We start from the raw sequence: 25,287 nt of genomic DNA on the forward strand, positions 1-25,287 counted from the left end.
AGTTGAGAAGCAGCCCTCACCATTTTACAGTCTGGTGTAGAAATTTCTGACGTCAGCCTGACCTAAAATACAAATGGATCTCTCTTACCTTATGTGTATAGATATCTATAAATGTCTGACTAATGTATAGGTCTGAAATCTGCACATGCTTCACAGTGTTATATGCAGGAGATTTCTATATGTACCTCATGTATTTCTATCGGCATTGGCGCTGCATATATCTAATGTACACCCGGCAGCCAGATTGGGCAAATCCATATGTTCTGCGTGAGGGAACTGCTTGACATAAACTGTACGTATGGAATTTTGTTCTCCATTGTAGTAATGGGTCCATGTATCGGCTGATTCTTCATCGTAGGGGACCTCCTCTGTGGGAGCGACTTGCTTTTCTATAGGCACATCCATATAGTGATTGTAGGTCGTCCCACAGAACCCCTTTAATTATGGTGTTCAGGATGAGGGCACATGGTGGATGCTGTTTGGCACCATGGGCTGACACCCTCAAACAGTTGCATCTCTTCTCCAATGACTGTACTGAAGGGTTTTGGTGATTCCCGGCACCTCATCAGCTGTTTGGAGTGCTGCTGCTTCTTCCCAAGCCAGTGAGGTCATGTTTGTTGGGTCCATTCACATGAATGGACCTGGGCTGCAATACCAAGCATAGCCACTATACACTGTGCAGCGCTGTGTTTGGTATGCTATGACGAGGCTGCAGCCCTTTCAAACAGCTGATTAGTAGGGGTGTCAAACCCCCATAGATTTAGATAGTGTGTATCCTTAGGACAGGTCACCTACATTGTACTCATTGAAAACCTCTTTAAATCCAATATTTTGTGCAGGTTAATTTCGTAATATATTTGCTTTTTTGTTACAGACAACCAAATTCTCAACAGAATAAAATAAAACTCTAGCCACTAGGGGGAGCAGACTGCATACTGTTTATGCTTTGCATTGAGCTCCATAATAAGACATTATGCAGTGAGCGCCCTCTAGTGGTGGCTGCAGCAAGACAAAATGTTATCATTTAACTCTTGACTGGTACAGGAGATTAGGACGTCTATAGCTCTATGCTGAGCTCCAAACCTTTTTGCCACCACTAGGGGGAGCTTACTGAACTCTCTAATAGACCACTATGCAGTAAACACCCCCTTGTGGTGGCTGCAGGAAACCCAGAATTTTATTATTTCTCCATGCAGGAGATTTGAAGCTCTTACCATAGAAAAATGGAGTGCCGACCTCTAAACATTTATATTAATTTGCATGAAAAATAGGATTACTGCAAATCAAAATGATGTTCTATGCTAAACGTTTACAGTTTTCTCCCTGAAATAGCACCACACCTGTCCATGGGCTGGTACTGCAACTTTACAACGTTCTTTTCAGTGGGGATAAGCTGAAATACCAGACTCGACCCAAGGACAAGTGCGGCGCATTATTTTTTTTTCCTATATGGACACCACTCTGCACCAGCGGTTAACTCCGCGAGCCCTGATCCACTGAAATATGCATGTACCGTTGAAGCTAAGCGTCAGTGACAAGATGGCGAGATGCTGTTTTCTAAGTACACAGCTGATCTCTCTCCACCTATGTACATTGTGTTCTCGCTCCAGCCCCAGGCTTATTCACCCCCCCCCCCCCCCCCAATACAGTGGGGGCTGCAGAGAACAATGCGCTCACACATCCAGCCGAGACGCTCACTGGAGCAGACACTGCCCTATGGGGAGACCTGTTCCTGTCACTGTGGCCCCGACCAGCAATGTTCTTCACTTACAAACCACATTTCTGTTTGTGTTGCAGCTTGGAAGCAGAAGTTGCACGGTTTTGAGAGGTCTCTGCACTTAGTAAGTTTTTTTTTATTTACCCCCAAACACACACACTTTTTGTTTCCAGGCTCTGCTTTGACTGCTAGGACACAACAAATCCACCCCAGGCATCTCATTAAAGGGGGCATCTCAAAATATCTGTATCACCTTGATGGTGCCGATCAGTCAAAACCTGTGTCTGGTCATAGACGTCCTATAAATGACAGAGGGGTAGGTCTTTTGTCAGAATACTCTACTCTATCTAATGGGGGGTATTAAAGGGGTTGTGCAGAATTAGAGAAAAAAATGGCTGCTTTCTTCCGATAATGGGATTGAGCAGTTTAAACTGGAGTACTTGAAACAGCCCATAGACGAGAGTGCCACAAGTTTTTCTATACTTATATTTTGAATGTCCTATGTCGGGCTCCAGCATGGAGCACAGATTTTAGAATCTCTTCACCCTAGAAGGAGCTTTTTCTGTGCTCATTGTCTCCCCTGCTGATTATTGTACTTTGTGACCTGACAGGAAGATTGGGGGAAGGGAGCTGACCACTTCTCTGACCACATTTCTGGGTTTACTAAACAGTAGTTGCTTTTCACAGTAATTTAGTCATTGGCATGACCAGCTTGGTAGAATCGGCACTACTATAATACTGCCCTCTAGGTTGCTGTACTTATACATCTGACTGGAGTTTCTTTTTGTATCTTGTAATGTGGGTTGTTCCTAGCAGTCAAAGTAAACCGCTTGCCTCCTCCACTAAACCAACACTCTCTTGGTTGTCCCATCTTGACTTGGCGCTATCTGGGCATCGCTATCCTACCTCTCACTCTCCAGTTCTTGCACAGGACCAAGTAGCCGACCATCACCAGTTCTCTGGTTGCTATTGGTCCTTGTGTTGGTAACACTGGACCTTCTTGTAGGATCTTGAGTTTGTACCCTGCACCTGGGGAGAACCTGTCTTCTCTGTCTTTGGTGACCATTAGTCTGTCAGTATCCTTGTCTTCATCTCCTTGACCACTGAATGTCAAACCCTTGTTGAATCTATTCATCTTTGTGGTGTATTTGTGGAGAACCTCATCCTGTGTCATGTTTTCAAGGTTGTCCTTACATGCTCAAAATTCTTAGTTTTAGTAACCTAATGTATTTGTGCTTAAACTAATGTAAAACACAAATCTGATCCAGTTAACACACAACATAATCCACATTGTTATGGTGGAACTCTAGTAAAGCTGGTTGACCTTCTACATGCGAGCTATAATGATGGCTATAGTTGTCACCTAGTGTAACCAGGCCCAAGATGCCAACTCAATCTTTACATTTTGGTAGGTAATGTTCTTTAGTAATGGATATAACCTGGTTAGGTTGAGAATGTTCCAACTTCAGGGATAGGCCTACCATAAATTCCCAATTTCCACCTACTTTTGCTAGACCATGTGGCACATGTAAAGCATCATGGCTACTGTTTTCACCTAATCTGGACTGCCATTATACAGACCCCTCTGATAGGCCACCAATGACTAGAGTGAATCAGCCCCATCCAGTGAGGCCCAACTGGGAGTTTAATGTGCCTACTGTGTAGTCTGGGCAGCACTAGGTCATCATCCTGGTTAAAGTATATAGCTGTGAATGTATGATGTCTGTCCATAGACAACAGATTAAATGTTACCTCTGATGGGTCCAAACCTATAAAAAAAAATTAAGGCACAGGCTACCATATTTGAAGCCCCTCCAAATGTGTGTGGAGTTGAAATCCTCCCTACAATTGCTATCAGATAATGCTTGGCCATAAGATCATAAGGTAGACAAGGTGGCCATTTTCCTAACTGACATGTATATTTAGTTATTTTTGAAGGGTAAGGAGAGGAGCATCTGCCAGAAGCAATTATTGGAAAGCCCTATAGACTTTAGATTGTTGACATAACTTTCCAAGTTTGGTGGGATCCAAAAATCTATGGTCTGCGGTCAAGTTTTAGTCTGTTCTGCTTGAAATGTGTCTGAAGGGAAGAAACTTTGTTATGCTGGGTTGTGTTTCTACATTGGTTGTACATGATGCCTGTGGTTTTCATTGTGATGTCTCTAACCATGCTTGATGTGTTTTAATAACTGTGTGGTGTCTCCTCCTCTAACCTACCCGATACTTATGTCCACACCTGTATGTCCACACGTACTGTAGCTTCTCATACATAGTACATGTATGACTTTGATATTCTGGTAGGTATCACGTTATTGCTCATGTCCCATGTCGTCATGTCTCTATGGTGGCATTGGCTTCATAGTCAACATTGACAAAGCCTCCCCAACACGGCTGCCACTATCTCAAAGGATTTAAAGTAGAACAGGCAGGTATTGGCATCTAACGAACCATGACATCCTCCTTACCAGCGGTGCCAAGATCCTGTAGAACTTGTTCTTGTCCTCAAACAACTTCTTCTCTCCCAACAGAAATCCATTTCTTGAAGTCCAATTGAAACCCACCGTCACTAACGACCGCTCTGCGCCTCTTGTGAACTGACCTACCTGGGCCGGTCTTGTCTATACGTGGTGCAACAGGTCTCCTCTCTGCTTTGGTGGTGGAACGAAGTTTGGTGTATACTGAAGACTGGCGGTCAGTTGGATGTGTCGCCGCCTCCTCCTCTTTACTGGATCCCAATATATGCTAGATCTATACGACTTCTATGTAGAAGGTCAAAATGTGCATGGTAAATATGTCTAGCAGTGGTGGGGGAGGCACATGGAGCTTCAAGCTTTATCATCACTCCATGATATCGGACCACCTCCAACCTATAGGTGATCACTCTAATTATGGAGACTAGATATGGATATTTTATGGTGAGATGCATAATCACAAGACTGTTCAGCAATCGCCCGTAAAACAGTGGATCCTTTACAAAGAGCGGAGGCAGCCATTTTGTTTGTTGGTGATATCAGTCTTTTGTGATGTTACTAGTCCAGCCCCAAAATAGCTGCCTCCAGTCTACTTCATGTATGGATCCCTGTATGGTGACCAGTGAGACTATACAATATGACAGGTGCACATATGTATGTATCTTAGTTATGCGCTATAGAATGGATATAGCTTTTAATAACCTGCGGTGACAGCTCGGCAGGACGTCTTCACGTAGCGAATGCTTGAGCCCAGTGTTATGTACCCCCCCCCCCCCCACTAAATGTTTGAAGGGGCCGGCCCCTGGAGTTTTAAAGGAGGGGGTATTGCTTATATTCTTCCATTTTTAATTTTACCACAAATACTTATTCTGAATTGTATGATTTTATTCATATACTATTTATTTGCTGGGCAATGCTATCTTACTGCAGACGTTCACCGTCACGTTGAGCCATATTGTAGTACTGTTAACGTAAGGGGACAACTTTCTGAAAATCTGCATTAAACGGGTTGTACAGGATTAACAAAGCATGGTTACTTCCTTCCAGAAACGGCACCACCCCTGTCCACAGGTTGTATGTGGTATTGCAGCAGAGCTCCACAGAAATGCAATACCGGACCCAACCTGTGGACAGTTCCGGCCCTGTTCTGGAAGAGAGGATGTATTTTCTAATTCCGTAAAGCCTCTTTTTAAATATTTATAGGCTATGTACACCTTCAGGGGCAATTTTTTTTTTTATGATTGCATTTTTGGGCTAAAAAAATAATTTCTTCAATTGGTCTTTATTAAAAATATTGAGCTATTCTGTCACAAAGGGTTAACTGTGTAGCTGTGAGAATCTTACTTTCACTTTGTGTCGATCATCTAATAAACCTTATCTCTAAATTACCAAAAGGTCATAAACACTTCTTTAAGCCACATTTCTTATCACTAAGGGTGGGTTCACATCACGCTTTATGCCTCCGTTTAATGTACACGTTAGGAAAAAAAGAATACAAAAACTCAGCACACCACGTTCCTATATCCTGCGCAGTCTGGTATTTTACAGTGGAACTCTATGGTGAATGGATACCACTGTATGTCATCAGTTAACGTATATGTTTTTTGTATATGTTAAATGGATAAGAATTAAGCTATAGTGAGTCTTTATAAGGTCAGAGATAAGGAGCCGTCAGCTGAACTGCCTGACGGAACAAAGTAAAAATTCAGAGCCTGCTACTAGAGAATCTCAAGGCTGCACAGAGAAAGGGGCTTAAAATGTATAATAAAGACCAACTGAAAAAAAGGCATACATAGCCTTTTAAATTTCTTATTCCTCCATGATGGCATTTTTTTTTTATGAGTTTTTAAGCCTTTTGTCCCCATGACAGCACTTCTTGCCCTTGTGCTCTCTCATTGTTACCATAACAACCACTCAGAATCCACCTTTTTTTTTGTGAAAGTAAGATAAAGGAAGTAACAAAATGGTCACTATAGAGCCTATGATTACACTGCTGCCAGGAAGTATTGCCATAGGGACACAGATTCAAAATCTCTGCAGCTGCAACCATGTGAGAAATATTTGAATATGTAACTCTGTAAACTCTGCTTTTATCTAGATCCTCTGGCAGCTCTCTAATAAAGGGGTTATATATTTTTGCTCCATTGCGGATGTCGCCACTTGAGTGCAATTTTTTTTAAAATCTCTAAATGTGTCAATGATTTCTTCCAAATCCTCAGCAGAGCCATAGATTTATACCATAACATGTCACCACTAGAGGGAGCCAGTTGTATATTGAATAACACAGTATGCAGTCGGCTCCCTTTGGTGGCAACAGATATGAGCAGTTATCACGTAACTATCTTTCCTGATACAGAGCTCCAGATCCTCTTGGAGATATAGAAAGGAAGAAATTAACACAGAATTTCAGACTTAAGAACAACATGATGCTAAAAGGAGAACTGTTCTCGGCACAAGTGCGTGTATATCGGGCGTATGGAGGTGGGCAACTAAGCCACTTTGCCCTTGTACTAGTTTTGAGGAATCTCCCCCGATGCCTTTATGATGTCACTAGTTTTCCGCAAATTGGAAAGGCTGAAAATTTCCTACAAAATGGCCGCTCCCATTGTTGCTGGTAAAGTAATGACTATATCCTGTACATACAGTAGGCCGGCATAGACTTAATCAATAAATAAATATATATATATCCCCATGCATATACAGATGCTGGACTGGAGCCACTGACGCATACTCTTCTCGGGATTCATGGCGTCTGCGAGCGGAGTAACCGCGCAGTTTGTGTCTGTTGTAAATTTGCTAAATTATCTTATTGTATAATTGATTTTATTTTATTGTACAGCACAAAGAATGTGAGTCTAATAAAGAGTTTTAATCACTGAGGCGGATGTGTTTGTTGTCGTCTTTTGTATCTGGGAGAGCAATATGGCCGCCACTCATGCTCCTAACAGGGGTTGTCGCCCATCTAGAAGATCACATAGCAAATACATGTGTAAAAAGGTAAGTAGGCAGATTTAACCCTTCTGGAGTCTGGAAAGCTGAGTAACACCTTTCGACAGCTGTTATGGAGGCCATATTGGTTGTCATTCAGCAATTTTTTTTTAGTGGCAGCCATTTTGTGAGGTAAAATTTACTCCATTCTGAGATGTTTCTTGCGATCTGTTCTCGATTATCACACACCTCAGATGAGGTAGGTAATGGAGGCATTTACACACACCATATTAGGGCAAAATGAGTGGTTATTGCACTCTTTTTACTTAAAGGAGCTTATATTACAAAATGGCTGCCAGTACTGCATTGGTGAGACGTGGGGTGGAAGATACCATCAAGCAATAGATGATCCCGCAGAAACATGTACGTAACATTCTCTTTAGTTTATTGAACATTTCATTGCACTTGTATCCTATACCTCGAATTCGGGACATGGGGAAAATAAAATGATGGGAGAGGGGAAGGGGGGGGGGGGCAGTAAAATGACTCCATCATTTCTCCTAATGCCACATGTATACAGGTCTCTTTGGCAGCAAATGACATATACTGTAAAGTGGGTTTATGCCGTTCTTTATCTTTTACTAGGTTTTATATATTAATACAGGACTAGAAGAACCAGCATGTTTTGCCAGCTGGGTGTTGTAGTCCCTCAATAGGTGGCCATACAAAGTTCAGTAGCCTCAGTTTATAGCAGGGTTTCTCAACTCCGGTCCTCGGGACCCACCTACCAGTCATGTTTTCAGGATTTCCTTAGTATTGAGCAGGTGATATAATTAGTGTCCATGCATCAGGACTTACCACAGGTATTCATTCTGTGGGATATTCTCAAATCCTGACCGGCAGGTGGGTCCCGAGGACCGGAGTTGAGAAACCCTGGTTTATAGGAAGGACAATATGGGCAGGAGGGGGGTTATAGTACAAATAGAATGTTTGTTTAATTTATAATATATTCTTTTGTTATGTCCTTAAAGGTTATGTACACCTTCGGGCGCGTTTTTTATTTTTTGTATTGCATTTTTACTCATTCTGTGCTAAAATAATTTTATAAAATTGGTCTTTATTAAAAATAAACCGTTCTGTCACAAAGGGTTAGCAGTTTTTCTAGCTGTGATAATTGTACTTTCATTTTGCGCCGGTCAATAATCCTTATCTCTAAAACGTCATAAACACTTATTTAGGCCACATCCTTTCAGTAAGGTAAAAATTGAGTTCTAATGAGTGTTTACAAGGTCAGAGATAAGGAGCCCTCAGCTGAGCTGCCTGACAGAACAGGGTGAAAATTCAGATCCTGCTACTAGAGAAACTGAAGACTGCACAGAGACAGGGGTTCAACATTTTTAATAAAGACCAATTAAGAAAATTATTTTGAGCTAAAAAAAAAAAAAAGCAAAGCAATATTAATAATTTAAAAAATCACCCAAAGGTGTATATAGCCTTCAAGGCTGTGTTCACATGGTGCATTAGTTTTTTTATTTATTGCAGAAATGCAGTTTAAAAATCACATTTAAAAAATTCCCGTCTGTTTTACGGTGCAGGTACAGGTGACACACACATGGCAAAATACATGCTTTTTTTCCTGGCATTTCAAAAAGACATAAAAACAATTAAAAACCATGGGGGGGGACACACTATGTGAACCCAGCCCATACAGCTCTGGGAATCCAGGGTGGTAAATCTCAAGAATTTGTGCAAATTATCCATTTAGGATGCCCTTGTGAGAGCTGTAATGGCGACCATATTGGCTGCTATCCAGCTTTCCCAAAAACGGCCATAAATGTTTGAATATATTTTCCTCATTTTTTTTCTGGAAAAGCTGGGTGGTCTCTAATATGGTATGGCTACGTGCTAGGCTGAGGATTTGCTGTAGAAAAGGGGCCCTTTCACATGGGCGTCGTGGAAGAGGTCCGGATGCGTTGCGGGAGTGCGCACGCAATTTCAGTCAGTTTTGTCTGATTGCGTTGAGTTTTTTCCGCGCAAGTGTAAAGCGTTTTAATGAGTTTTACACGCACATGATAAAAAAACTGAATGTGGTACCCGAACCCGGACTTCTTCACTGAAGTTCGGGTTTGGGTTCGGTGTTCTGTAGATTTTATTTTCCATTATAACATGGAAAATAATGAAGTGGATGGACCTCATCCTTATTTATTATCATCTCCTTAGCAAGCATCCGTGTAAATTGCATTGCATCCGCACTTTCTTGCACAGCCCCAATCACTTCTATGGGGCCTGCGTTGCGTGAAAAAAGCAGAATATAGAGCATGCTGCGTTTTTCACGCAACGAACAAGTGATTTGTGAAAAACATTGCTCATGTACAGAGACCCATTGAAATGAATGGGTCAGGATTCAGTGCGGGTGCAATGCGTTCACGTCACGCATTGCGCCCTCGTGGAAAACTCGCTGGTGTGAAAGGGGCCTTACAGTTCTCACTAAGATTATCATCCAGCTTTCTGGAGCAGATGAAAACAATCCTGTTACCTGCTCTGGGAAAGCTGGGTGACAACCCTTTTGAGTGAACCGTCATGGTAGCCATTTTGGTTATCATCTTGCTTTCCTAGAGTCCTGAATGACAAACTGGCACACAGGCAATAATGCATTCCCATGCAGCTGTATTTGTCCAACCAGAATTCTAAGGAAGCTGGGGAACCCAGCTTTCCCAGAAACAGATATTACTGAGACATCGATGAGGACAAGTTATTGGGGATGCAATGAATTTTTTTTTGAAGAGAGGAGGAATGTTTTCACAACAGTTATCACTGTGTTCATGTTGTACTATGGAACGACACATTCCAAGGCACAAGCGGAAGACTTGAAAGATTGTCACCATGTCCACACCAAGGTGGACGCAACCTCATTAATATTGACCACTGCTACTTTGTCCCCATTGTCTACACTGCAGCGCAGCTCATTGTGGGTAGGGCTCATGCACACAAATAAAATACGGAATGCACATGGATGTCATCCATATTTTTTGCGGACCGCAGAATACATACGGTCGTGTGCATGAGCCCTTAAATGGCATCTGTCAGCAGATTTGTACCTATGACACCGGTTGACCTGTTACATGTGCACTTGGCAGCTGACGGCAGCTGTGTTGGTCCCATATTCATATGTGCCCGCATTTAATATACAAATGAGCCCTGCCCTCTCCACTTTGATTGACAGGGCCAGGCAGTGAAAATGTCATCACACCTGGCAGTGTCAAAGTACAGGTGGTGCAGCGGTTGCAGAGAGAGCAGAGCCTCTAGGTGTAACGGAAACGCCCCCGTTGCTCCTAGAGGCTCATTTGCATATATTAAAATATTTTTCTCAGCCATGCGGGCACATAAGATCATAGGACTAACACAGATGCCTTTAGCTGCCAAGCGCACATGCTACAGGTTAGCCAGTGTCATAGGTACAAATCTGCTGACGCATGCCCTTTAAGTCCTACCCACACGGGCTGCTTTGCAGTGTAAACAATCGGGCAGCATAGTAGTAAGAAGTATAGAAGGAAGCAAGCTCCTTCCTGCCCTCACCATCCATGGACATCAGACAGTGTTTGGTCGTGTCCTGCAGCAGAGCTGGAACATAATACACATTACTAAGGGTCTTCCTACAGGGGCCGATGCAGTCAACTGGTGCTCTATTAAAGTGCCTTACACTGCCCGATGCAAAGTGAGGGGCAGGAACAATCGTTATGTCCAGTCTACCCAATTCTCAGCCAGAGTAAAAAAAAAAAAAGGCCCTTAGTGAATTATTCTGGTTCCTATCTAATCAGCCTTAGGCCTCATGCACACGACCGCGCGCTGGCTGTGCCCATGCTGCGGACCGCAAATTGCGAACCGCAAGGCACGGGCATTGACTGTGCCCACTGTCTGCGGACGTGGACCAGCTCACTCACATATGATGGTTCGCAGTAGTGCATGCTCTTCTATTTTTGCGATGCGGAGGCACGGATAGAAAACCAACAGAAGCACTCCGTTAGTGCTTCCAATCCATGTCGCATCTCCTGGATTGCGGACCCATTCAAGTGAATGGGTCCACATCCATGATACGGTGCGTACACAGCTAGTGCCCGCATACTGCGGGCCACAATACAGGTACAGACCTGCTACGGTTGTGTGCATGAGTCCTTACTAAAAGCCCATCTTGACATATGAGGCCTGCATGGGTTACACAGGTTGTCTGGATTCTAGTAAAGTGTGGCCTTGTTGCCCATAGCAACCGATCAGCGGCCATCTTTCATTAGTGCAGTCCTAAAGCTGGGCTGAGGGGTTGTTCGGGGCAACAAGGCCACCAACACCGGGCCTAATGAAAAGTTGGCTGCTCCAGCTGTTACAAATGGCATCTCCCAGCCTGTGGCTGGCAGGGAATGCTTGAAGATGTAATCTCACAACAGCCAGAGCAGTCTCGTGTAGGACATGTTCACCACTGTGGTGTCAGGCGAGGATATATGGCTATTATGGGGATAAAATCTCAATGTCGATAAAGATATGCAGTTAGAGAGGTGGATGCGTGGAGTCATTCTGAGGTGGCCACCATTTTGTGGGAGATTCATGAAAAGGTCTGTGTCGCCCATGACAACCAATTAGCGCACAGCTTTCATTTCTTACAGTGCTTGTGAAAAATGAAAGCTGAGCTTTGATTGGTTGCTATGGGCAGTTCATAAATCCGCTCTATAGTCAGTCCACAAAATGGCCGCTGCCCCTCTACAAAAGAAGGAGCAAGCGGTGCTGCCTCAGCTGAGGTTATTGTCCGTTCGGGTTTGATGCATAAAGTGCTGCGTACACATGTCCAAGTCCAGATAACAAGTGTGTTCTTCTATAGGTGCACAAACCCTATGGAGGTCATTGTAAAAAATAAATCCTTTGTACACTGGCCCTTATACTCTCGCTTATACAATATACAGTATATAGATATGTATATATACACGCACGCGCACACACAGGGGTTTGGGGGGGAGCGGGGGACCGAAGCGGTCGCCCCACCGACAGCAGGACTTCAGGATAGAGCAATCGTTCATTTATAATCTGTTACAAAATATAAATATCTTCATCCACCTATACATCCTATGGATAGACACGTCGAGCGATCCCTCGGGATACGCTATGGAGCAAAGCGGCTGGAGCCTGAACGCTAGGCCATTTTTTGAATCCGATGGGTCTCTGAGCCGCTGTGGGATACAACTCTGTGACTTGATCGTTCAGTCCACGGGTCATGCAATGTCCAGGCATCCATTAATCAGTATCACCATGGCATTACTATATAATGGGATACAAGTTCCCCTCCCCGTACTGAGCTTTATGCACCGAATATTCACCCATTATACTGGTAATGGTCAGCGTCTTATTGGGGGTGGGGAGGGTCTGTCCAGGCTCAGGATAGTCTTTTGATGATTTTTTTTTTCTTCTTCTCCTCCATGGTCTGAGTTAGTGGGAGTCCATCTAAACCTCAGTTTAAAATATAATCACACCCCAATCACTAGAGGCAGCCATTTTGTGCCTTTAATTTGCTGCCTCTAGTGACAGGTGAAATAGTGGTCAAGTCCACAAAATGGCTGCCTGTGCGGGTCATGGGTATATCTTAATTGCCTCCATGAAAGGAATTCAAAAGATATAGGTAGGTGACACTATGTACACGTGTGGTCATTGCATACCCACATTCATGAGAAGATCAGCACATATATGAACCAGTCCAAACACGCGGTCCTACAGACACACTGGTACAGGTGCAAACCACAAATATGTGCCACCTGCATACACCGCCGGGCATCCGGGGATGAAAGGTTCCTTGACAGCAGCAATCAATAGACAGTAAGACCTTTCTCCAGACAGCTCCATGGTGTGGTGGGTTGTCCAGTCCTGAGCTTCAGAAGCCTCCAAGTAAAAATCAGCTCGTTGCTACATTAGACTTGATGTCCAGGCTTCACTTTTTCTATATGGAAGAAAATGTGGACATGAGTAACCGGCCTGACCGTAATAAATTGGTATACTGGTTCCTGGGAAAGCTGGGTGACAACCAATGGCTGTCTTTACAGCTCCCACAGGATTACATAAATCAAGCACACAGTCATGTAATGTCTAGACAAACACTGAAGAGCTCAACCACAATGCGGGAGTGGACTGCCAAGTGCTGAAGCGCGTGGTGCATAACTCTCTCTATCCTCTGTTGCATCACCCATTACAGAGCTCCATATTATCTCTGGAGGTTCGTGAAAAATGCTTCTCCATGGTGGAGCAGCTGCACACAAGCCTTAGATTGCTATGCTCAATGCCAAGAGGCAGCTGGAGTGGTGTAAAGCACGTTGTCACAGAAGCAGTGCAAAAGTGTTCTCTGGAGTGATAAATCATGTTTTTCTGAACTTGACTTCTGAATGAATGTATTTCTGATCCTCATTAATAATCATTATTACACACTGTCGCTACCAGTGACACCGCTTTCCTATTGATGCATGACTGACGTGAAGCTGAATGTTTTTGTACAACTTAAAACCACAAGCTGCGCCGCGCCCAATCTAGCTCTCCGCTCACTTCCTCATAGAAGAAAAAAGAAATAACCTCACGTCTCTGTTGTGCAAAAGCTTGAGACTGGTGGCTGCCACACTGACCTGTCAGGAGCCATTTAAAGGGCAACTCCATGGTGGAATAATCATACACGGATACAGTCAGCATCATGTGAAGGAAATGTATAGAGAAAAAAGCTCTAATTTTTTTTTTATAGATGTTGCTCCCTGCTCTCAGTTGATTTAGACTGTTGAAGAGGTCCGAGATTAGCAACAGCAGAAAACTCATGACCACCATGAGACCTTTGACCATTTGTAGGTTGGTGGCCCTTTAAATACGACAAAAAAAAAAACAGTCTGGCCTTACCTTCCAGTGATCCCATGGCGTGGTCGGCCACTTGGGTTATAGAGAATCGGGACACAGCAGTTGGAGAGACGCTGAATCTGGAAAACTGAACAGGCAGCTGCGGCTTCTGGACGGGCACGGGAATGGGCACAGCTGTGGGTACAGGCATGGGATCGGGAGCGCTGTCGACTTCAGTGTTCAGCACGACTGGTGTGAGTGAGGTGATGAAGGAGGATTTCACAGGTTTAGTAGGCAAGGGCTCCTCCCACTCAAACTCACCGCTGCCTGTCAAGTAATAGACGCAAGAGTTAGTCCATCTGTGCTGCAAGACAAAATCCCCAAAACGTTCTCCGAAACAGATAGCACTAGAAGGCAGCTCCTTAGCCGCCTTCTAGTTCTATCCATTTCGGAGAATGCTTTTCCAGCCTGGAGCAGGGAGACCTTGCATATACAGTGGTCCCTCAAGTTTAATTGGTTCTGGAACGACCATTTTAAGTTGAAACAATTGTAACTTCAGTCCAAAACGCTATGGAAAACCACTAACTGGTTCCAAAGCTCAAAAATATCATCGCAAAATAAGCAAAAAGTGGAGTTTTAAGAAAAATAAGCAAATAACCAAGATGGATAAAGCAAGTACTTGAGTAAAACAGGAATAGATGCTGGAAGCTGTAAATGACTTTCTATGGTGAGGGCAGGACCTTCTCAGGGACGTGCATAGTACATACATGTCTCAGAAAAATAAAATGGAGCTGCCACTCAAATGGTGTCCAAAGGAGCATGTCATCCTGGCAGAGACGGGGGGCAGTACAGGACATTTAGTTCTGCAGGGGAGTTACTGGACAAGTAAAGGTGTTTTACCAGTGAAATGCCCATATTGATTGGCTGGACTAGAGTCTGAGGCATTGTAGGTTGAGTCTAGTTTCAACTTATGATGGCCCAGAAAAGACCATCATTGTAAGAGGAAAATATTGTATCCTAAGGCCATTGTATCTTGAGGGATCACTGTACAGTGGTGCTTGAAAGTCTGTGAACCCTTCAGAATGTTCCATATTTCTGCATAAATCTGACCTCAAACAATATCAGATTTTCACAAAAGTTGTAAAAGTTGAAAACGATAACCAAATCAGACAAATGAGTCAAAAATATTACACTTGGTCGTTTATTTTTTGAGGGAAATCATCTAGTATCACATACTGTGAGTGTTGTGCAGCAATAACTGCAAGTAAACGTTCCCTGTAATTGTTGATTAGTCCTGAACATCAGCTCAGAGAAATTTTAGCCGATTCCTATTGCTATGTTGGTGGGCTTCCTCCCATGAACTGCTCGCTCCAGGTCTTTCCACAACATTTCTAGTGAATTAGGTCAGGAGTAGTGTTGAGCAAACTTCTGTTTTCAAGTTCGGTGTACAAGGTTTGGGTTCGGGATGTCTAAGAATTCCGTTATGGATTGCGCTACCACTTATGGTAGTTATGGTCCATGGTAGCGGAATCCATAATGGAATTCTTAGAGAACCCGAACCTTGTACACCGAACTTGAAAACAGAAGATCGCTCATCCCTAGTCAAGACTTTGACTTGGCCATTCCAAAACTTTAACTTTTACCATTCTTTGGTCGAACGACATGTGTACTTAGGGTTGATGTCTTGCTTCATGACCCAAATTCTCTTGAGATTCAGCTCACGGAAAGATGTCCTGACATTTTCCTTTAGAATTTGCTGGTATAATTCAGAATTCATTGTTCCATCAATGGCGGCAAGCCGTCCTGGTCCAGATGCAGTAGAACAGACCCAAACTTGGTACCACCAACACATGTCACATAAGAGATGAGGTTTTTATGCTGGATGCAGGGTTTTCCTTTCTCCAAACAACACTTCTCATTTAAAGGGAACCTGTTACCCCTAAATTACATAGTTAAATAAATAGGTCTAATATTTTTGACTCATTTATTTGATTCGGTCATCTTTATCTACTTTTAGGACTTCTGAAGGGTTCACAGACTTTTAAGCAGAGCAAGCAGAGATCTTGAAAATGGTGAGAAATTTATGCAAGTATTAAATGTTAACCCTTTCAATACACTACAAACCACATCTTAGGCTGAATTCACAATTCAGTTATTTAATCAGTTATTGTGAGCCAAAACCAGGTCAAAAGCATAGAACAGGTGCAGATCTTTCCATTATACCTAATCTCTGAGTAGGCTTTACTACTGGTTTTGGCTCACAATAACTGATGGAAATAACTGACCAAATAACTGAAGTGTGAACTTGGCCTAAGACATACACATCTCCCATCCTCCTCATTGTACTCATTCCGTATGTCTAGGAATGTTCTCCATTCACCACTGCACTGATTTACTGGATTACCTCCCATGTGTCAGCTTAAAGCCAGTGTACGTCACAAATCTGTTTGAGTAAGGCCATCCTGGAACATCGTATCTGCTTACAGACATTAATCTTAAGCACCAGAATGGTTAATCCATGAGTGCTCATATACCTGAACATGTAAAGATGTTTTAAAGGTTGTTTTAAAATGTCAATTTTCACAAATCAATGTTTTGGTATTGCTCCAATGCACGTACAATGCAAAATGAAGCGACTTGATAACTGACTGCAGACCTATGCATCTCCATGGTAACAGACTACAAACAAACCATGTGTAGTCTAATCCTGTAGTTGTACATCCTTTCATTTGTACCCCTTCATATTTTGCAAACACAGTCATTATGATAACAGGAAGCAGGGGACAAATGGAAAGAACAGCAGGATCAGACTACCTGTTTGTAGTCTATTACCATCGGCACTTATAGGTCTGCATAGAAGCTTCACTAAAAGAGCATGCTGTTAATTGGTTGAAATTAGATTGATGGGCAGGAATCTAACTGACTTAGTCATTGAGAAGGGTGCACCAGTGTGCATGTGCTTTTAGGCATGTCCTGCCTATAGTATGTTATGAAAACATAACCCCTAAAACTATGACCACAGTGTCCCCCCCCCCCCCCCCCCCACCACCATCCATCCAGAATACTCCATGTTTTTATGTTTACCTAAGAGATGGTCTGTGGGCTCTTTAAAATTCATCTCCTGCAGTACAGAAGGAAGTTCAGGAAATTCCTGATCCGGTATCTCCAGTGTTGGGCTTTCCTAGAACCAAAAACAAAACCACAGCGGGTCTTAAGAAGGCCTAAAGGGTAGACAGGGCCAAAATCCCACCATTTTACCACATGCACCCCCATTCATCATCACTAGGCCTGCTACAGATCTACTATAGCACTCATCACCAGGGATGTCCACAGTTCATGGTGGTCACTACCACAAAATTAAAGTGTTCCCTAACGCCACTGTCTCAGCTGCAAAATTCAGGTGGCCAACTAACCCCCCCATTCCCTATCAGGAGATCTTTGTGCTGACGTGACCCTCACTAAAGCTCTGACGCTTAAGAGTTGAGCCCCATAAAATTCTATGGAAATTATGTGCAACCACATTAGTCATCTTAACATCTTTTATAGACGTCTATGAGAAGAAAAAGATTGAATGGGCCAAAACTACAACCCTTACATACAATGACAGCCCCTGTGGCAGGGATTGTGGCTTGCAACTTCTCGAGAGTTGCAGTTTGGAGACCACTGCTATACACGATCGAAGAGAACATATGACATAAAGAACATATGGATGTTACATCTGGAAGTCAAGAGACGTACCTGGTCGAATAAATAGACTGTGACGTCATCGAAGAAAGAGACAGCTTTCTTTTTTCTGTCCAGCTCTGTTGGTTCAGCTTGAGGCAAGAAACTAGGCGTCTTGAGGAGGCTTCTGAGATGCCCACAGCTCCCATTATCTGTGATAATAATGGGTATAGTAGTGTGTTCTTCCTCGCTCTCTTCACTGTGCTCCTGGATGTTATAGCAACGGAGTTCTTCATCAGACTCGTCACTGTCATCACTTTCTTCATCCTCGTCATCATCATCTGGGGAGTCACCAACTCTACCCTCCTTCCGTATCAGTGGAGGAGAAAGGCATTTGGGTAGATGAGAGGCTCCCAGTGCTTCTCTATTGCCTGTTGACTTGTCATCTGCCTGCAGACCAGTGGTCAGTGTGATACTACCTGCTGTACCTGGCTTGACCATGCATGTTTTGGTCAGGCACAGCTGTGCAGGAGACAGTGTGAAGGTCCTGTGTGAAGGGGTTGGCTCTACGGATGAACTTATATCAGATTCTTTCTCAGTGGAAGAATCCTTATGACAGTCTAACCCCAAACCTTCATCCACTGACTCTTCCCTCACTATCAGAGGAGGCTCCAGCAATGAACCCTCCTTTATAGCAGTAGAAGGTAGAGGAGAAAGAGATATCTCAGGAAGACTTCCTTCCCCGTTGGCCCCTTGATCCGCATTTAAGTCCTCGACTTTCCCTCCTAAATCTGACACAGTAGTTTCTATATCAAGTTTAGTACACAGCGAGCTCTCGGAGACTTCTTGCGGCTCGCTTTCATCTCCCCGGTCACCCTCCTCCTCTTCCTCACGATTAAAGGAGTCATAGTCTGAGAAATATGCAGAATCTCGGTAGGGATTCTTGGCATCTAGTCCTTGTAAATCACTGCTTACTGAACGAGACATTGGCATATCTCCAGGTTCCAGGCTATGTTCCTGGGACTGACTGAGCTGGTAATAAACTTCAGTTTCTCTGTTGTCTTGTGGTTCTTTCAAAACAAACTCTGGAGACTCATAGTTCTCCGTCTCATAGCCACTGTCCAGTGCTTTGTGCTGGGCACAGGGGACATAGGTTCCCATGCCAAATGCCTCACAGGAGCTGGCTGTCGATGGCATATCCAAAGAATCTAAAGAGTCCGGAGTCCCCACCTGTTTCTGCAAGGACCTAAAGGATGGAGCCATATCCCCTCTCTCACTAGAGAGGTCTGTAAACACCCCTGAAGTTAGCTCCATGGTATCCTCATCTTCACTGTCACTCTGCATCTGGTAAAAGTCCTTAGGGACAGTCTTCTCTGGGCTCTTTATCTCTTTATCTGGAGACAGCAATTCACCATGAGATACAGCATTAAATATGTCGTCCTCTTCTGTGATTTGGAGGTTACATGAAGACTCTGAAACTTCACAATGTGTCACCAAACCTACCCCAAGAGGATCCATTTCTTGACCCGAATTTACATCTGGACTGCCTGGAAACTCTAGAGGATGGGGGACATGATTGGAGTGTGTTACAGTGGTATTAGCTTGTGTGTTTTCTGCAGCAGCAGGGGAGAATGGACCAGGTGAGACCTGAGTTTCTGAATATTCCTGGATCATTTTCTCCTCAGCCTTGTAAAAATCTTCCTGTAATCCTTCAGCTATTGACACATTATTGTCACCCTCACCAGTCTCCATGACCTGCCATGTTTCAGGTCCATATGGAGGTAGTACCTCATTATCCTGGGTGTCTTCAGAGCGGTGGTTGCACCAGACACCTGGGCTGTGTTGCTGGGGTTCGCTGGAGATATTATTGTTTGATGAAATGTTTGATGCCCAATGTGGGGAAAATACAGAAAGCTGAGAAGGCCTCTCAGATATGTCTTGAAAGTCACTTTGCTGCAAGACATCTTCAGCATTAATCGTAACAGAATCCAATCTCTCCATACAGATCGGCCCAGTGTCCTCACTTTCTAAAAAATTTGGCAGTGGTATCTCTCCTGCGCCAGGCTTTGCTTGGCATAACTGATTAAATGATGGTGAAGCTCTAAGAGGGTCAACGAAATTCTTCAACCTGTCATTTTCCTCCACAGGATGTTCATCTACCTCATCTTCAGAAGTGGAGCAAGAAGTTAGGTTTTTGTCATGACTAAGCCAACAGGTATCTTCAGCAGGACCATCGACATGTACCAGAAGGGGCTCCATAGAAAGGCTTATAGAAGGACTATTACCACAGGGTTCCTCTTCTGTCCCAGAATCTTCTTTTACTCCACATTCTTCATGCTGTGGGCTGTAGTCCTGCTGGACATTGCCGCCTAGATGTTCCTCAATACGGATGTAGTAGTCCCCTGCCACTGATGGACTGCGTGCACTCACGACTGGTACCAACTCAAGGGGCCGAGAGTCAGGATTGCAGTCCTTATTCTCATATCCAGATGGCGACACACCCAGACTGATTCTGTCTCCGGAGCTTGTGGTGTAGTACATGTCTTGGTACGGTTGGCAACCAGGACTCAGTGGATATTGCTCATGACGCCCACGCTCCCACTTATACTCAAAGTTGAGCCCCTGGCTTGTTTGAGTGACAGTTAACACATCGTCCCCATCAGAATGAAATCCATCAGAGGAGAAATGCTCCAGTAGCGGGTAGGATGACAGCTCTGTGTCATGGTGGACCCCGCTATCTGCACCACCATTGGGTTTCATGGCGTTCCAGCGCTTTTCAAATTCTTCCTCCAGCTCGCCAGCGCCCTTGACACTCAAGTAGGAGAGAAGAAGGTGCACCTCCTCGGCTGAGGGTCTTTGCTCTGGTTGCAGCCAGCAAAACTGCATTACCTCATACCTGGAAGAAAAAGGCAGACATGAGTACAAACGAAACAATAGCAATCAATATGCAAGACATTTTAACAATATGCTAGGAATTTTAATAAACAGCAAACTAAGCAGCAAAAACCAGTGTCAGGCAGCTGCTGCCAAGGCCAACAAGATAATGGGTTTCATCAGAAGGGGCATAGATTCCCGTGATATGAACATAGTCCTACCACTTTACAAATCGCTAGTCAGACCACACATGGAGTACTGTGTACAGTTCTGGGCTCCAGTGAACAAGGCAGACATAGCAGAGCTGGAGAGGGTTCAGAGGAGGGCAACTAAAGTAATAACTGGAATGGGGCAACTACAGTACCCTGAAAGATTATCAAAATTAGGGTTATTCACTTTAAAAAAAAGACGACTGAGGGGAGATCGAATTAATATGTATAAATATATCAGGGGTCAGTACAGAGATCTATCCCATCATCTATTTATCCCCAGGACTGTGACTGTGACGAGGGGACATCCTCTGCGTCTGGAGGAAAGAAGGTTTGTACACAAACATAGAGGAGGATTCTTTACGGTAAGAGCAGTCAGACTATGGAGCTCTCTGCCTGAGGAGGTGGTGATGGTGAGTACAATAAAGGAATTCAAGAGGGGCCTGGATGTACTTCTGGAGTGTAATAATATTACAGGCTATAGCTACTAGAGAGGGGTCGTTGATCCAGGGAGTTATTCTGATTGCCTGATTGGAGTCGGGAAGGAATTTTTTTTTCCCCTAAAGTGGAGAAAATTGGCTTCTACCTCACAGGGTTTTTTGCCTTCCTCTGGATCAACTTGCAGGATAACAGGCCGAACTGGATGGACAAATGTCTTTTTTCGGCCTTATGTACTACTATGTTACTACTATGTTACATCTATGTCCAGCCTACGATGTTTGCGCTTGCTGTTCTTAAAGAGTACCTGCATTCTTCAGGCAACAATTCTGGAACATCTTTTAGAACTCTTTGAGTTGAGCTGTACCTCTTGTACTCCTCCTGGAAATTTAAGGCTAGGACTACACAATGACTTCTGGGAATGGTGAAATCAAGCATGTTTTGAGCCGACACCTGCCATCAAGGGGAGAGTCAAGACGCCTCCATGCAAACTGATCACTGGACGATCTAGTCAAAATTGACAGGTTCTGACAATTTTGCTCTAATGTGTATGGGCATCTTAATACTGCCAGCACTGATTGGACAGCGTCAGAATGTGTAGGGATAGGTCCCAATAACATCAACCCCTGGACGGCCGGCTTTATGTGGCCCATGTCGTAGTACATGTGGTGACAAGGTTAGGAGAGTTCCCGGAGAGGTGTTGCGGGACTTTGCGTGGTGGCTGACCTTTGCTACGTTTCTATGGTGTACAATCTGTGATGTGCAGGTCTCTTGGGTGACTTATCCATGTTATGCACATGTTTTTCTGATTGGAGAAAATCCCTGGTGACTTCTAGTTTCCAAGATGAGATGGTTGGTGCATCTACTCCGTCCCCGATGTGCGCTATGGAAATTATATTCCCTTCCATAATGGTTCCTTTCTTTGTCATGAGTGCAGACCCGCCAAGAATGCCCGATACCTGGTAAAGCTTTAGTTACCACACTGTTAAAGGGGCTCTCCACTTTGGACAATCCCTAATTGTTAGAAGGTGATTAAAAAGTGATCCCCTGCTGGGACACCTGGCAATCAGCGGGAAACCTTGCAGAAAAGGCGCCAATACACCTTCAGCAGTTTTCTGCTGAGACGTCATTCGGCCAACAGCTGTTCCTCCCAACTCCCCTTACACACATGCATGCAGACACTTCTGGAGACACCTTATCTCCTGCTAGAAAGAATTGGTCGTGGTCATGTTGAAATTCAACTTGCGAGAGTTGCCAGTTACCCCAAAAGATTATGGCAACATGCACACGACCATTGTGTGTTTTGCAGTCCGGAACGGCACGGACAGCCATTAAAATAACTGCCTATTCTTGTCCGAAAAACGGACTAGAATAGGACAGGTTATATATATTTTTGGAATGGAGCAACGGATGCGGACAGCACACGGAGCGCTGTCCGCATCTTTTGCGGCCCCATTGAAGTGAATGGGTCCGCATCCAAGCCGCAAAAACTGCGGCTCGGATGCGGACCAAAACAACGTTCGTGTGCATGAGGTCTATAGCTGATTGGTCTGTTGTGATCTGTTAATCTTCAAGGCCTTTTCTAAAGCAGACAACCCTTTTAAGGTGGCCATAGAAGGGATACATTTTGGCCTTATCCAGCTAGAAGCCAAGACTGCCCATGGGGCCACTGAAGACCAAAGCTTCTGAGTTCTTGTTGGAGGTCTTTGTGTGGATTGCCCATTAGATGCTACCTCTGACACCACAGTTATAATGAAAGACTGGTAAGAGGGTCTCCAGGTAATAAACAGTCTGAGGTCCACATGCACATAGGATTTCTTACCAGCGGTCCGAGAGGAGTTGCTTGAGTTGGGGCTTAGGTAGCTTGAGCTGCTGTTCCTTGATAACATAGCAGAGAACCTGCCGATCGGAGTACGTGTCATAAGGCTGACGGCCCAATTCAAATAGCTCCCAGAGAGTGACGCCCAGGGACCTTTGTGGGAGAGAAGACATCATATGAACCCCTGAACGACACAAGCATCTACACTGCGGCATCACCTATATACAGAAACACCGGTGCCACACTGTACGGTGGAGCAGACTTTAGTGCACCTTTTCAACCAGCTAATGTCAATGGAAAAAACAACTGTGCGGCATGCGGCTTCTTCCTGACGCCTCTTCCGCCTTCTTTCGCAGGGACAACATAATTAAAGGTTTTATTTTTCCACCGACGCGCTCAGACCGTGCACATGACACTGTGCTCCCTTTGTTTTAACTTGCTCAGTTACTTGGTGAACTTTGGCTCACTCGGCCCGCGCCTGTAAATTCTAATTACAATGAGTACAGCGTACAATGAGTCTCGCCCCACCCTCGGCCGTCTCTCAAAGTCAACAGGTATCTGACGGCACGACATCTCCGCACCGCTCGGCTCTACTGATAATATTTCTGAACCAGAGCTACGTGCTTATGGGGTTGATGTGTCCTCTCTGGGCAGGAATCAGAGCTATGTGCGTATGGGGTTTATTTTTGCTCTCTGGGCAGGAATGGCGGTACCCTGGTTCCTCAAAAAACGCTCAAATAACTATGGATTTTTAGAAAGGTTTGGAACCCAAAAAATTGGCACCAGCTGCAGTACTTCTAGGCACATTCGATATCTGCCTGCCGGGCCTGGTCTAACACTAACATTGAGCATTTAATGGCCCATGAGACTGTATGGGGAAGGAATGATCGTTAGTACGATTGTTTGGTCCCCACATAGTTTTATTATTATTGGCAGCGCATCCTATTTAGGGCTCATTCACACGACCATATGGTTGCCATTCCCGTGCTGCGGAACAAAAATAGCAGTCCACAATACATGGGCACTGGCCTTGTGAACTTCGGCCCTAAAAACCATCCTTGTCAGCAGCACATCTCCTCGTGTAAGGGCCCATTTACACGGCCGTATGACTGTGGTGCCTGTATTGTGGACCGCGATACACAGACATCGGCTGTGTGAACTCCGTGCTGTGGATGCGGACCCGTTGACCTGAATGAGTCCACGATCTGCAAGATATGGCAAAAAATAGGACATGTATTATCTTTTGCATTGTGGAGGCACGGACCCGAAAGCCCACATATGCACCTCCGAGTGCTCCGCAAAAGATAGGGCATGTCCGTTTTTTTGCCATATCTTGCAGATCGTGGACTCATTCAGGTCAACGGGTCCACATCACGGAGTTGACACAGCCGTTGCCTGTGTATCACGTTCCACAATACAGGCACCACAGCCATACGGTCATGTGGATGGGCCCTTACAGGGGAGATTTGCTGCTGACAAGGATGGTTTTTAGGGCCACATGAAAGATGCAATGCCGACAAACGAGCCCTCAGCCTTTAGCTACACATTATATAACAGTCATTGGGGCGACTACAAGCGGTAAGGAGGACCTGAAGGGCTATTCATAGTACTGATATATCTTATATGACAGATCTAGGGGCCCCTTAGGTGCCAGGGCCCAGATGTGACGGCAAATGATGCAACTGGATTTTAATAACATTGGCGATGACATGGAATTATGGGTATGCCCCAAAATAAATCACATATACATACTGTCACTACAACGCTGACCTCCAAACTGCGGATCACCAGCTGCTGCAAACTTACAACTCCCATCATGCCATAATAGCCGCTGATGATGATGGGAATTGCAGTTTTGTAACAGATGGAGAGCCACAGGCGACTGGCTGCCATGTTGCCATACATGAGGTTCTGGTAATAAATGAGTTATCACGGCCACCCTTAAACACACTGGAGGAGATTTATCAAAACTGGGATGGAAAGAAAATAGGCTTAGTTGCCCATAGCAACCAATCAGATTCCTCCTTTCATTTTCCAAAGAAGCTCTGAAAAATGAAAGCTGGAATCTGATTGGTTGCTATGGGCAACTAAGCCACTATTTCTTTACACCAATTTTGCTAAATCTCCCCCATAGAATATAAAGTAACTTCATTTAATTCCATACTCTACGCCCTTCATATTTCAGAACAGTATACAGGGAACGTGGCTCTGTTGCCACGGCAACCAAATACGCTGAGGAAACTACCTGTGACCGCAGCGAGGTGATTGGTGGTCGCGATGGCCAACACCTTACATAATGATTAAAACCAGAATAAATGGTAA

At 44.3% G+C, this 25,287-nt stretch overlaps 2 protein-coding genes and 1 long non-coding RNA gene across 8 annotated transcripts in view; 1 reads left to right on the forward strand and 2 right to left on the reverse strand.

The window, feature by feature from the left end:
* The window catches only part of BAIAP2 (BAR/IMD domain containing adaptor protein 2), a 146,352-nt gene extending 139,284 nt beyond the window's left edge, over positions 1–7,068 (forward strand). The window contains exons 14-15 of one of the 3 annotated variants that reach the window (XM_040439085.1): positions 1,798–1,841; positions 4,246–7,068. In XM_040439085.1, coding sequence (XP_040295019.1) covers positions 1,798–1,825 — 28 coding nt within the window. In that variant the 3' untranslated portion in view covers positions 1,826–1,841; positions 4,246–7,068. The remainder of the gene's footprint in view (positions 1–1,797; positions 1,842–4,245) is intronic. The other 2 variants (XM_040439086.1, XM_040439084.1) reach the window with 2 other exon arrangements.
* Positions 1–25,287, reverse strand: part of LOC121006142 — a 978,004-nt gene that overhangs the window by 439,200 nt on the left and 513,517 nt on the right. The window lies entirely within an intron of this gene.
* Positions 12,500–25,287, reverse strand: part of AATK (apoptosis associated tyrosine kinase) — a 93,047-nt gene continuing 80,259 nt past the window's right edge. For 3 of the 4 annotated variants that reach the window (XM_040439073.1, XM_040439075.1, XM_040439074.1), the window contains 5 exons: positions 22,969–23,118; positions 17,701–20,521; positions 17,047–17,143; positions 14,026–14,289; positions 12,500–13,090 (listed from right to left, as the gene is read on the reverse strand). In XM_040439073.1, the coding sequence (XP_040295007.1) occupies positions 13,062–13,090; positions 14,026–14,289; positions 17,047–17,143; positions 17,701–20,521; positions 22,969–23,118 (3,361 nt within the window). In that variant the 3' untranslated portion in view covers positions 12,500–13,061. Of the gene's footprint in view, positions 13,091–14,025; positions 14,290–17,046; positions 17,144–17,700; positions 20,522–22,968; positions 23,119–25,287 lie in introns of those variants that run through there. The other variant, XM_040439077.1, reaches the window with a different exon arrangement.

This window comes from Bufo bufo, chromosome 6 (genome assembly GCF_905171765.1).
Source record: "Bufo bufo chromosome 6, aBufBuf1.1, whole genome shotgun sequence".
NCBI lineage: Eukaryota > Metazoa > Chordata > Amphibia > Anura > Bufonidae > Bufo > Bufo bufo.